We start from the raw sequence: 13,813 nt of genomic DNA on the forward strand, positions 1-13,813 counted from the left end.
GTCCTGAGCTCAATGGCACAAGAAATGCTGAAGGTCCAGAATATTTTATACAATTTTGTAAGTTTGCTAGTGAGAGCTTTGAGCCAGACCCAAGTTAAGAGTTGATACAATGTTTTAAGTTCGTTGCAGACAGGCCATGCGCAGCCAATGTGATTTATAGGAGAAAAAAAAATCATCAGGATATTTTCTACCTGCAGGCTGCACTGTTTTACATTATATATCTTTTTGGCTTTATAAGGCTATTTTTTACATAGTTGGCAATGCAATAAAAGTTACTTTTCTAGGTTCATCATTTTCATTTAGATTTGGATATAAATTTTGATTGACCACCCAACAATGATTTTCAGATACGAAGATGTTATTATAAATTAAATGAAACTGTTCCAGGAAAATGTACAAATGAAAACCATAAATGGTCGTTCCACATGAGAAAGGTTGCAGACTCCTCATGTAGCCTATTACCAGCAACTTCAGGAGAGGGTAACGGCAGAATCTGCCAAAGCCAGTAGGAGCACAGGAGGGTGACAACCGGGTCGGGTTAAATAGTTTTTCTTCTGATTATCTTGCTCCCTCTTGAGTTATTTGTCTTATTTCATCGAACAGTGCACTTAAACCATCAGACAAGCTCAATGCATACATGGTTTATTTTCTTAACACATAGGGTATGTCTATGTATGGAAAAAAACACGTTTTAAATTTCTACCAATCGGTTGGATCGAAAGAACATACGACTTTTGATCGACCAAGTCATTTTTAGTCATGGACAGCCCTAATAAACAGTTGCATTCAAATGTCAATTTATTTATTTAAACGCTAAAGGGAAAAACCTATTTAAATGAATGCTGTAAGTACAGAAATTGTTTGCTCAGTAGGAAATTTAAATCTTAACTAGTCAGTGACAACAATTGTGTGGAGTTTGTGACAGCTACTATGTGAGTTTATTATAGACACTATGTCCATGAGATTTCTTCTGATCTTCTATGTAGAAGAACCCCTTTACCGTCTAACAGCTCGGTAGCTTGTGAGCGTCATATGACATGTTACACGTGCGTGTTTCACCCTCAGCCATTTCTTTTATATTTTCTTTAAAGACACGGCGCCGGGCCCCTTCGAGTTCCGCCCCTGGGTCTCACAAACTCTCTAGCTCATCCTCCGTTTAATCACACAGATTAATGGTACAAACGGATGCGGAAGAAATATACAAATCCTATGGTACAAGCCACACTGTTTAAAAGGGGTTAGAAGTCCAACTTGCACCAGCGTTGCAGTGGGACTCATTTGGGTTAAACCATTTTAAATGTGACTGCTGTAAATACTCCACTTCTAAAGAGGACTTCCTGGTCTTAGGAAGTATGGACTTCCTGGTCTCTCACCTGGCCATCAAACACATACGTGAGTTACTGCAATGTCACTATGATCTTCTCCATCCCAATCAGTTTAGTTCACTAGCTATTGCAAGTGTTTACCACTCAACCCCTGGAGACAAACACACCCTTGAGGGGTTGGTAGCACAAAGCCAGGTTCACTCTCCACCAGTCCCCCCCCCCCCCAAAAAAAAAGAAACCTGGGATATGAACTAGCGACCCTTCGGTCTCTTCTCTAACCTCTCTAGGATGTCTTCCGCCCCTATTCATCTCTTCAAGGAGTTGAGTAACTAGGAGCAGAAGCATTTAGGAGCACTGCCTTCCTTTCACCCTCTAGGAGAAAAGCCGTTCTCCTGTGAGATGTGCCACTTCATGACGAAGCACCGTAAGAACCTGGGTCTGCACGTCCAGTGTCGCCACCCGGAGGCGTTTGAGGAGTGGAGCGCTACGCACCCTGAGGAGCCCGTCAGACGGAGGAGGAGACCCTTCTTCACCCAGCAACAGATAGAGGAACTCAAACAGCAACACGACGACACACCGGGCCTACAGAACACTATAGTATGCCTGGGGAAGAGATATATTGTACTTTAAATATCTATATGCCTCTAAATACAGAGATGAACAGGAGTTTGTATGGGTCTTCTAAGGGAAAGAGTAGAAGCTAGTAACTTGGAATGAATAATATCTAATGGATAGTTTTTGGATAGGGGATGTTTGACAGTTTTTCCCCATGTGTTAGGTAGCAGTGGATTCTGACACACTACAAGCCATGCAGACAATGCAGAACGCCTCAGTCTCCCAAGATGCAATGGGAAACACCACCATCACTTACGAACAGGGTCAGTTATTTTTCGTCTTCATTCCTCTAATATTCTTTATTCCTCTTTCAGTGACCAACTGCCCCACCAAGGACAGATTAACAGAGTCTTTCGTATGGCCTAAGATCTCTGCCAAGCCCAATGGTAATGTTTTATAATGCATTGAGAAGCATGACACAATAATGTCTTCATCTCTTTCCATCTTCACAGCCGGGAATTCGGACCTGTCAGCCCAGAATGCTCTGGATCTGCTGTTGAATATGAGCAACGCCAGACAGTTGGTGGAAAACTCACTACAGGTACTGGCTGGCTCACACATTGGCTCATTGAGTAGACCTCTGGTGTTTTACTGACCTAAGTAATGATTCCTACAGCTCTGCGTGATTGGGACAGACTAGGTTGTGTATTGGATGAGCAGTCTGTCTGTGTGTACTCCTCAGGTACAGATGTTGAAATCATCGGACTCCGAGGTTTTAAAAGCGGGCTCCTGGACAGCGGTTACCTCGGCGACCGGGGGAGCCCAAAAGGTTTATTTGATTTAAATTTATTTGAGGCTGGTGTCGTGTAATGTTTCTTTTAAAGGAGAATTTTTGGCTTATTTACAACCAGATCTCAATCTGTATGTAAATTGCATGTTATAGAAGGGTCCAGACACAATTTTGTACGCACACTTAGGAGGTTAGTACTGTATATATGTGCTTTAGGAAGCGTCATTACCCAGTAGATCAGAATTTCTTAATCCTGGGTAACCAAAGGGATGCAAGTTTTAGTCGTTGCCTTAGCACTCACATACCTGATTGAAATCAAAGGCTTGGCGATGAGTTGATTAGTTGAATGAATCAAGTGTCTGAGTAGAAGGGCAAAAGCAAAAAAGATGACCCCTTTGTGTCTCCAGGATTAAAGGAGAAATGTGTTTTTCTTTTTTTTTAACCAAATTTCACTTTGCATTTGAAGGGTCCAGACACATTGTTTTTTTGTTTTTTTGTGATTTCAATTGTTTTTGTATTAACTTACCCCAGCCAGCGATTTTTAATTTCCTCATCCTTGTTGTGCAGTATGGGGTCTCTGAAAAAAACACTATCGAGAGCTTTTCCTTTTCTAAAAGGATGTTTCAGAGCCCCCCCCCCCCTCCGTACTGCACAACGAGGATAATAACGCACCTAAAACACATACAGTACCAACCCCCTGGTGTGAGCACTAATCCCAATCACACCACTATCCTGCATTTCTTTTTCTCTCCGTCTCCCCGCTTATTTTTAATAATATCCCTGGATTAATAAAAATGTAAAGGTACCCCCTCCATTTAAAAAAAAAAATACAAATAAATTTAGAGTAAAAAGTATAGTCCTTTTTAATTTCTGCTGTGGTCCTTTTAGGTTGTGACGTTCCACATGTCTGAGAATGGGGAGACCCTGGTGCAAGAGGTCCAGGAGGTTTATGAGGCTGGGACCAGTGAGAATGGAGAGATTACTCAGATAGCCATCCAGGCCTATGAGGGGGCAGAGGGCTTCAGTGTGGTGGAACAGATGGAACTAAGCAATGAACCTGGATACAGGTACTGTAGAACCTGGCCTCACCTGGCCAACACGTCACTGGCCGTTAGCTAATGAGCGACATTCTGTCTGATCTGCTATACAATTTGCATTTCTTGATGATATTTTACCATTATTTTTGAGGTTACACCATGACTAACTTCTCAATCTCAGCAGACATAACAGTCTGGGCGTTATTAGTTCATACGTGTAGCTACATTGCTTTGTAAGTTTTCTCCCATTTCAAAAAGTATCAAACATTTTTGGAGATAAATCAACTTAGTTGACTTCCACTTCAATGTTCCAATGTGTTGTGTTTTCAGTAGTGACGTGGGCAGTCCCGAGCCCATAGAGGAAGAGCAGGAGGGAACAAAAACACTCAAAGAGAACAGAGATGCCCAGTACTACCTGACCTCTGGTGTGGGGGATGGAGTTCTACAGCAGGTAGAGGTAAGCCAGCCACAGAAATACCACATAGTGTAGCAGGGGGTGTTACAGAACAGTTTATACAGGAATACCACATACTGTAGCAGGGGGTGTTGGAGAACAGTTTCTACAGGAATACCACATAGTGTAGCAGGGGGTGTTACAGAACAGTTTCTACAGGAATACCACATACTGTAGCAGGGGGTGTTGGAGAACAGTTTCTACAGGAATACCACATACTGTAGCAGGGGGTGTTGGAGAACAGTTTCTACAGGAATACCACATACTGTAGCAGGGGGTGTTGGAGAACAGTTTCTACAGGAATACCACATACTGTAGCAGGGGGTGTTACAGAACAGTTTCTACAGGAATACCACATACTGTAGCAGGGGGTGTTGGAGAACAGTTTCTACAGGAATACCACATACTGTAGCAGGGGGTGTTGGAGAACAGTTTATACAGGAATACCACATATTGTAGCAGGGGGTGTTGGAGAACAGTTTATACAGGAATACCACATATTGTAGCAGGGGGTGTTACAGAACAGTTTCTACAGGAATACAATTCCTGTATCTAAGATGATGTTAATGCTCTGAAACTCATCCCTGTTCTGTTGAACTGTAGATGTCTGAGAAGGTAATCTGCTGTCTCTTCCTCCATCTCTCTCTCTTCAGCTAAGCAGTGAGGTCCCCGGTTCCCCCTCCATGGTGGCATCCCCCCAGGACCAGATCCAGCTCAACCCAAAGAGGTTCTCCTGTCGTATCTGCTCAGAGTCGTTCCAGGGCCGCAGTGACATGGAGAACCACAAGAGGGCCCATATCGACCCCTCCACCTTCAAGTGTCCTGACTGTGACTTCACTGCCTCCTCCTGGCCAGACGTCAAGGTGGGTCTTTTATCATTTCTCAGCCAGGGTGTAAATCTCAAAACAATATTTCCTTGATTCCTTGTGCCCTCTCTAGAGGAGGGCTTTGGAAGCGTAGAGGACCCTCCCCTCAGATCTCTGGTCTTCTACATTGGCTGGGTAGCCTAGTGGTTAGAGCGTTGGACTAGTTACCGAAAGGTTGCAAGTTCGAATCCCCGAGCTGACAAGGTACAAATCTGTCGTTCTGCCCCTGAACAGGCAGTTAACCCATTGTTCCTAGGCCGTCAAGAATTTGTTCTTAACTGACTTGTCTAGTAAAATAAATTTAAATAAATAAAAATTAAAAAATCTGCTTTGCTTGCGGTTTGGGGTTTTAGGCTGGGTTTCTGTACAGCCCTTTGAGACATCAGCTGATGTAAGAAGGACTTTATAAATACATTTGATTGATTTGATTCTCTACGTCTGACGTTTTCAGAAGGTGGTGAGGAGAGCACACCCAATAAATTGAGGAAAGAGTTTGAGATTAACCCTTTTAATAAATATGAAAGGACTTTTTTCTTTGCCCCCCCCCCCCAAAAAAAAAATTTTTTTGGTATTGAAAGGCAGCATTGACCCCTAGTAGTGAATTAGTTTGTCTCTATCCAAAGCATGCTATCATTTAGTTATCAATGTACCATTCCTTTCCCAGACCCACATGGGCATGCATACCTATCTGCGGCCTCACAAGTGCCCCAGCTGCAGCTTTGCCTCCAAAAACAGGAAGGACCTGAGGAGACACATGATGACGCATACCAACGAGAAGCCCTTCACCTGCAAGATCTGTGGACAGAGGTAATTCAACCAATTAGGGCGTCTTGAGACTGTGAGAATAAACTTTGTTATGAAGTGTTGGATTGGTGACGCCAGCTTCGAATGTTTTTTTGTTGTTGTACAGAATATGTTTTGAAAGCACCTTAGGTAACCATTCTGGTCTGTCCCACCTATCAGGTTTAATCGTAACGGCCACCTCAAGTTCCATTTGGAGCGACTCCACCCTCCGACAAAGAAGACCCATTCTGGAGGAGGCTCCCAGCAACAGGCCTTTATAGTCTGCAATGACGAGGAGGCTCTCACCATGCTCCAGTGTAAGAAACACACACACGTTAACACCAACTTGTAGGTCATTTCACTGGGTGAATAAATCACTGATGTCCTCTATTTCCATCCATACCATTTGGAGGACATTTTTTGTTTCAGCAATACAGTTTGTTTGAAATGTTAACACTTGTGTTGTTATTGGCCATTGTCTGAGACGCTGTTGTTTCTCTCTTTTGTTACAGCCCTGCAGGCAGGACAGACCATCAGTCCGGAGCAGCTACAGAAGGCCCTGGGTCAGGACCACATCATAGTGTCCCAGGAACAGGGCCTGGAAGACAAGGAGGCCACGTACATCCAGCAGATCACCACAGCGGACGGACAGACGTTACAGTACATGACAGGAGACAACCAGGTGACATTACAGGAGATAACCAGGTGACGTTACAGTACATAACAGGAGACAACCAGGTGACGTTACAGGAGACAACCAGGTGACGTTACAGGAGACAACCAGGTGACGTTACAGGAGATAACCAGGCGACGTTACAGGAGATAACCAGGCGACGTTACAGGAGATAACCAGGCGACGTTACAGGAGACAACCAGGCGACGTTACAGGAGACAACGTAGCGGTACGTGACAGGAGACAACCAGGCGACGTTACAGGAGACAACGTAGCGGTACGTGACAGGAGACAACCAGGCGACGTAGCGGTACGTGACAGGAGACAACCAGGCGACGTTACAGGAGATAACCAGGCGACGTAGCGGTACGTGACAGGAGACAACCAGGCGACGTTACAGGAGACAACCAGGCGACGTAGCGGTACGTGACAGGAGACAACCAGGCGACGTAGCGGTACGTGACAGGAGACAACCAGGCGACGTTGCGGTACGTGACAGGAGACAACCAGGCGACGTAGCGGTACGTGACAGGAGACAACCAGGCGACGTTACAGGAGACAACCAGGCGACGTTACAGGAGACAACCAGGCGACGTTACAGGAGACAACCAGGCGACGTTACAGGAGACAACGTAGCGGTACGTGACAGGAGACAACCAGGCGACGTAGCGGTACGTGACAGGAGACAACCAGGCGACGTTACAGGAGATAACCAGGCGACGTAGCGGTACGTGACAGGAGACAACCAGGCGACGTTACAGGAGACAACCAGGCGACGTAGCGGTACGTGACAGGAGACAACCAGGCGACGTTGCGGTACGTGACAGGAGACAACCAGGCGACGTAGCGGTACGTGACAGGAGACAACCAGGCGACGTAGCGGTACGTGACAGGAGACAACCAGGCGACGTTACAGGAGATAACCAGGCGACGTAGCGGTACATGACAGGAGACAACCAGGCGACGTTACAGGAGACAACCAGGCGACGTAGCGGTACATGACAGGAGACAACCAGGCGACGGTGCGGTACATGACAGGAGACAACCAGGCGACGGTGCGGTACATGACAGGAGACAACCAGGCGACGTAGCGGTACATGACAGGAGACAACCAGGCGACGTAGCGGTACATGACAGGAGACAACCAGGCGACGTTACAGGAGATAACCAGGCGACGTAGCGGTACATGACAGGAGACAACCAGGCGACGTTACAGGAGACAACCAGGCGACGTAGCGGTACATGACAGGAGACAACCAGGCGACGGTGCGGTACATGACAGGAGACAACCAGGCGACGTAGCGGTACATGACAGGAGACAACCAGGCGACGTAGCGGTACATGACAGGAGACAACCAGGCGACGTAGCGGTACATGACAGGAGACAACCAGGCGACGTAGCGGTACATGACAGGAGACAACCAGGCGACGTAGCGGTACATGACCGGAGACAACCAGGCGACGTTACAGGAGATAACCAGGCGACGTTGCGGTACATGACCGGAGACAACCAGGCGACGTTACAGGAGATAACCAGGCGACGTAGCGGTACATGACAGGAGACAACGAGGCGACGTAGCGGTACATGACAGGAGACAACCAGGCGACGTAGCGGTACATGACAGGAGACAACCAGGCGACGTAGCGGTACATGACAGGAGACAACCAGGCGACGTAGCGGTACATGACAGGAGACAACCAGGCGACGTAGCGGTACATGACAGGAGACAACCAGGCGACGTTACAGGAGACAACCAGGTGACGTAGCGGTACATGACAGGAGACAACCAGGTGACGTAGCGGTACATGACAGGAGACAACCAGGCGACGTTACAGGAGATAACCAGGTGACGTTGCGGTACATGACAGGAGACAACCAGGTGACGTTGCGGTACATGACAGGAGACAACCAGGCGACGTAGCGGTACATGACAGGAGACAACCAGGCGACGGTGCGGTACATGACAGGAGACAACCAGGCGACGGTGCGGTACATGACAGGAGACAACCAGGCGACGGTGCGGTACATGACAGGAGACAACCAGGCGACGTTACAGGAGATAACCAGGCGACGTAGCGGTACATGACAGGAGACAACCAGGCGACGTTACGGTACATGACGGGAGACAACCAGGCGACGTTACAGGAGACAACCAGGCGACGTTACGGTACATGACAGGAGACAACCAGGCGACGGTGCGGTACATGACAGGAGACAACCAGGCGACGTAGCGGTACATGACAGGAGACAACCAGGTGACGTAGCGGTACATGACAGGAGACAACCAGGTGACGTTACGGTACATGACAGGAGACAACCAGGTGACGTTACGGTACATGACAGGAGACAACCAGGCGACGTAGCGGTACATGACAGGAGACAACCAGGTGACGTTACAGGAGACAACCAGGCGACTGAGGTACACGGGGAGCCAGAGATGTACAGCTACTTATAGACTTTTTATATGGATCCATGTAGGTAAACAATGAAGATCTTATCCCCGTCCTCTACCCCATGTCAATCCCCCTCACATTTCCAATTAGCAACATAAAGATACTTATAGATCAAATTACTTTCAAGTAGATTTAAAAAAATATATATTTAAATAAGTTTTACTTTGACTATAAAGAAGCGGGACAGACAGTGAAGATATTGTGGTAATTATCCTCCTTCGCCCTCCCGCGGTCTAATTCTCCTCCTTCGCCCTCCCGGGGTCTAATTCTCCTCCTTCGCCCTCCCGGGGTCTAATTCTCCTCCTTCGCCCTCCCGGGGTCTAATTCTCCTCCTTCGCCCTCCCGGGGTCTAATTCTCCTCCTTCGCCCTCCCGGGGTCTAATTCTCCTCCTTCGCCCTCCCGGGGTCTAATTCTCCTCCTTCGCCCTCCCAGGTCCAGTATGTCATCTCGGAGGATGGAGTCCAACACTTCCTACCCCAGGAGTACGTGGTGCTAGCAGACGGGAACCACATCCAGATGTCAGATGGACAGATCATCCAATATGAGAATGATGGGACCTTCCTACAGGAGCAACAGGTGAGCGAGAGGATCCCAAAAACACTCCCATCACAAAACAATCAAGCTCCAAAGAATCACTCCTAGAAATATTCAACCCCCAAAACAGTCGAACCTGTTGTGTTTTGGGATAAGGAATTGAAATGTTCCCTGTGACATAGAGTAAGATGGAAGGTTAAGTGTTTAACTTCCCTGGCTCTCTTTTCAGATTTCCCCGAGTCACGACAGCCAGATCCAGTACCTTCCCGTCAGTTCAGAACAGCAGATAGTCAGTCCTGAAGACTTGGAGGTTGCTGAACACTCTGCTGTCACCGGTATGATAACACACTGTCCGCTTCAGTCGAGGGCCTGGAGGACAGTAGCATGAAGTATTCCCTGGGAGGTTCAGGAGGGTGTAGTATTAACAGTGGCAGCAGATAGTCAGTCCTGAACACTTGGAAGATTGGAGGTTGCTGAACACTGCTGTGACTGGTGTGTTAACCCACTTTCTGCTTCATACATTACAGCAGTGTTTCCCAAAGCTCTGCTCTGTCTTCAACCATTCCACTTACACTATGTGATCTATGACAGTGGTAGGATACCTGATCAGAGGCAGTATGTGACCTATGACAGTGGTAGGACACCTGATCAGAGGCAGTATGTGATGTAGGACAGTGGTAGGACACCTGATCAGAGGCAGTATGTGATGTAGGACACCTGATCAGAGGCAGTATGTGATCTATGACAGTGGTAGGATACCTGATCAGAGGCAGTATGTGATCTATGACAGTGGTAGGACACCTGATCAGAGGCAGTATGTGATCTATGACAGTGGTAGGACACCTGATCAGAGGCAGTATGTGATCTATGACCGTGGTAGGACACCTGATCAGAGGCAGTATGTGATCTATGACCGTGGTAGGACACCTGATCAGAGGCAGTATGTGATCTATGACAGTGGTAGGACACCTGATCAGAGGCAGTATGTGATCTATGACAGTGGTAGGACACCTGATCAGAGGCAGTATGTGATCTATGACAGTGGTAGGACACCTGATCAGAGGCAGTATGTGACCTATGACAGTGGTAGGATACCTGATCAGAGGCAGTATGTGATGTAGGACACCTGATCAGAGGCAGTATGTGATGTAGGACAGTGGTAGAACACCTGATCAGAGGCAGTATGTGATCTATGACAGTGGTAGGACACCTGATCAGAGGCAGTATGTGATCTATGACAGTGGTAGGACACCTGATCAGAGGCAGTATGTGATCTATGACAGTGGTAGAATACCTGATCAGAGGCAGTATGTGATGTAGGACACCTGATCAGAGGCAGTATGTGATCTATGACAGTGGTAGGACACCTGATCAGAGGCAGTATGTGATCTATGACAGTGGTAGGATACCTGATCAGAGGCAGTATGTGATCTATGACAGTGGTAGGACACCTGATCAGAGGCAGTATGTGATCTATGACAGTGGTAGGACACCTGATCAGAGGCAGTATGTGATCTATGACAGTGGTAGGACACCTGATCAGAGGCAGTATGTGATGTAGGACAGTGGTAGGATACCTGATCAGAGGCAGTATTTGATCTATGACAGCTGTAGGACACCTGATCAGAGGCAGTATGTGATCTATGACAGTGGTAGGACACCTGATCAGAGGCAGTATGTGATGTAGGATACCTGATCAGAGGCAGTATGTGATGTAGGACACCTGATCAGAGGCAGTATGTGATGTAGGACACCTGATCAGAGGCAGTATGTGATCTATGACAGTGGTAGGACACCTGATCAGAGGCAGTATGTGATCTATGACAGTGGTAGAACACCTGATCAGAGGCAGTATGTGATGTAGGACAGTGGTAGGACACCTGATCAGAGGCAGTATGTGATGTAGGACAGTGGTAGGACACCTGATCAGAGGCAGTATGTGACCTATGACAGTGGTAGGACACCTGATCAGAGGCAGTATGTGATCTATGACAGTGGTAGGACACCTGATCAGAGGCAGTATGTGATGTAGGACAGTGGTAGGACACCTGATCAGAGGCAGTATGTGATCTATGACAGTGGTAGGACACCTAATCAGAGGCAGTATGTGATGTAGGACAGTGGTAGGACACCTGATCAGAGGCAGTATGTGATCTATGACAGTGGTAGGACATCTGATCAGAGGCAGTATGTGATCTATGACAGTGGTAGGACACCTGATCAGAGGCAGTATGTGACCTATGACAGTGGTAGGACACCTGATCAGAGGCAGTATGTGACCTATGACAGTGGTAGGACACCTGATCAGAGGCCGTATGTGATGTAGGACAGTGGTAGGACACCTGATCAGAGGCAGTATGTGACCTATGACAGTGGTAGGACACCTGATCAGAGGCAGTATGTGATCTATGACAGTGGTAGGACACCTGATCAGAGGCAGTATGTGATCTATGACAGTGGTAGGACACCTGATCAGAGGCAGTATGTGATGTAGGACAGTGGTAGGACACCTGATCAGAGGCCGTATGTGATGTAGGACAGTGGTAGGACACCTGATCAGAGGCAGTATGTGATCTATGACAGTGGTAGGACACCTGATCAGAGGCAGTATGTGACCTATGACAGTGGTAGGACACCTGATCAGAGGCAGTATGTGATCTATGACAGTGGTAGGACACCTGATCAGAGGCAGTATGTGATCTATGACAGTGGTAGGACACCTAATCAGAGGCAGTATGTGATGTAGGACAGTGGTAGGACACCTGATCAGAGGCAGTATGTGATCTAGGACAGTGGTAGGACACCTGATCAGAGGCAGTATGTGATCTATGACAGTGGTAGGACACCTGATCAGAGGCAGTATGTGATGTAGGACAGTGGTAGGACACCTGATCAGAGGCAGTATGTGATGTAGGATACCTGATCAGAGGCAGTATGTGATCTATGACAGTGGTAGGACACCTGATCAGAGGCAGTATGTGATCTATGACAGTGGTAGGACACCTGATCAGAGGCAGTATGTGATGTAGGATACCTGATCAGAGGCAGTATGTGATCTATGACAGTGGTAGGACACCTGATCAGAGGCAGTATGTGATCTATGACAGTGGTAGGACACCTGATCAGAGGCAGTATGTGATGTAGGATACCTGATCAGAGGCAGTATGTGATCTATGACAGTGGTAGGACACCTGATCAGAGGCAGTATGTGATGTAGGACAGTGGTAGGACACCTGATCAGAGGCAGTATGTGATCTATGACAGTGGTAGGACACCTGATCAGAGGCTGTATGTGATCTATGACAGTGGTAGGATACCTGATCAGAGGCAGTATGTGATCTATGACAGTGGTAGGACACCTGATCAGAGGCAGTATGTGATCTATGACAGTGGTAGGACACCTGATCAGAGGCAGTATGTGATCTATGACAGTGGTAGGACACCTGATCAGAGGCAGTATGTGATCTATGACAGTGGTAGGACACCTGATCAGAGGCAGTATGTGATGTAGGACAGTGGTAGGACACCTGATCAGAGGCAGTATGTGATGTAGGACACCTGATCAGAGGCAGTGGTAGGACACCTGATCAGAGGCAGTATGTGATGTAGGACAGTGGTAGGACACCTGATCAGAGGCAGTATGTGACCTATGACAGTGGTAGGACACCTGATCAGAGGCAGTACGTGACCTATGACAGTGGTAGGATACCTGATCAGAGGCAGTATGTGATCTATGACCGTGGTAGGACACCTGATCAGAGGCAGTATGTGATCTATGACAGTGGTAGGACACCTGATCAGAGGCAGTATGTGACCTATGACAGTGGTAGAATACCTGATCAGAGGCAGTATGTGATGTAGGACACCTGATCAGAGGCAGTATGTGATCTATGACAGTGGTAGGATACCTGATCAGAGGCAGTATGTGATCTATGACCGTGGTAGGACACCTGATCAGAGGCAGTATGTGACCTATGACAGTGGTAGGATACCTGATCAGAGGCAGTATGTGATCTATGACCGTGGTAGGACACCTGATCAGAGGCAGTATGTGACCTATGACAGTGGTAGGACACCTGATCAGAGGCAGTACGTGACCTATGACAGTGGTAGGACACCTGATCAGAGGCAGTATGTGATGTAGGACAGTGGTAGGACACCTGATCAGAGGCAGTATGTGACCTATGACAGTGGTAGGACACCTGATCAGAGGCAGTACGTGACCTATGACAGTGGTAGGATACCTGATCAGAGGCAGTATGTGATGTAGGACACCTGATCAGAAGCAGTATGTGACCTATGACAGTGGTAGGACACCTGATCAGAGGCAGTATGTGACCT

At 47.4% G+C, this 13,813-nt stretch overlaps 1 protein-coding gene across 1 annotated transcript in view; it reads left to right on the forward strand.

Moving 5' to 3' along the window:
• Positions 1-13,813, forward strand: part of LOC135527635 (zinc finger protein 335-like) — a 43,658-nt gene that overhangs the window by 20,384 nt on the left and 9,461 nt on the right. Inside the window, exons 30-41 of the mRNA XM_064956123.1 lie at positions 1,702-1,922; positions 2,104-2,203; positions 2,393-2,481; positions 2,623-2,709; positions 3,559-3,737; positions 4,038-4,164; positions 4,815-5,024; positions 5,692-5,834; positions 5,991-6,127; positions 6,323-6,492; positions 9,371-9,514; positions 9,702-9,807. Of these exons, the coding sequence (XP_064812195.1) occupies positions 1,702-1,922; positions 2,104-2,203; positions 2,393-2,481; positions 2,623-2,709; positions 3,559-3,737; positions 4,038-4,164; positions 4,815-5,024; positions 5,692-5,834; positions 5,991-6,127; positions 6,323-6,492; positions 9,371-9,514; positions 9,702-9,807 (1,713 nt within the window). The remainder of the gene's footprint in view (positions 1-1,701; positions 1,923-2,103; positions 2,204-2,392; positions 2,482-2,622; positions 2,710-3,558; positions 3,738-4,037; positions 4,165-4,814; positions 5,025-5,691; positions 5,835-5,990; positions 6,128-6,322; positions 6,493-9,370; positions 9,515-9,701; positions 9,808-13,813) is intronic.

Source organism: Oncorhynchus masou, chromosome 33 (assembly GCF_036934945.1).
Source record: "Oncorhynchus masou masou isolate Uvic2021 chromosome 33, UVic_Omas_1.1, whole genome shotgun sequence".
NCBI classification, from domain to species: Eukaryota; Metazoa; Chordata; class Actinopteri; order Salmoniformes; family Salmonidae; genus Oncorhynchus; species Oncorhynchus masou.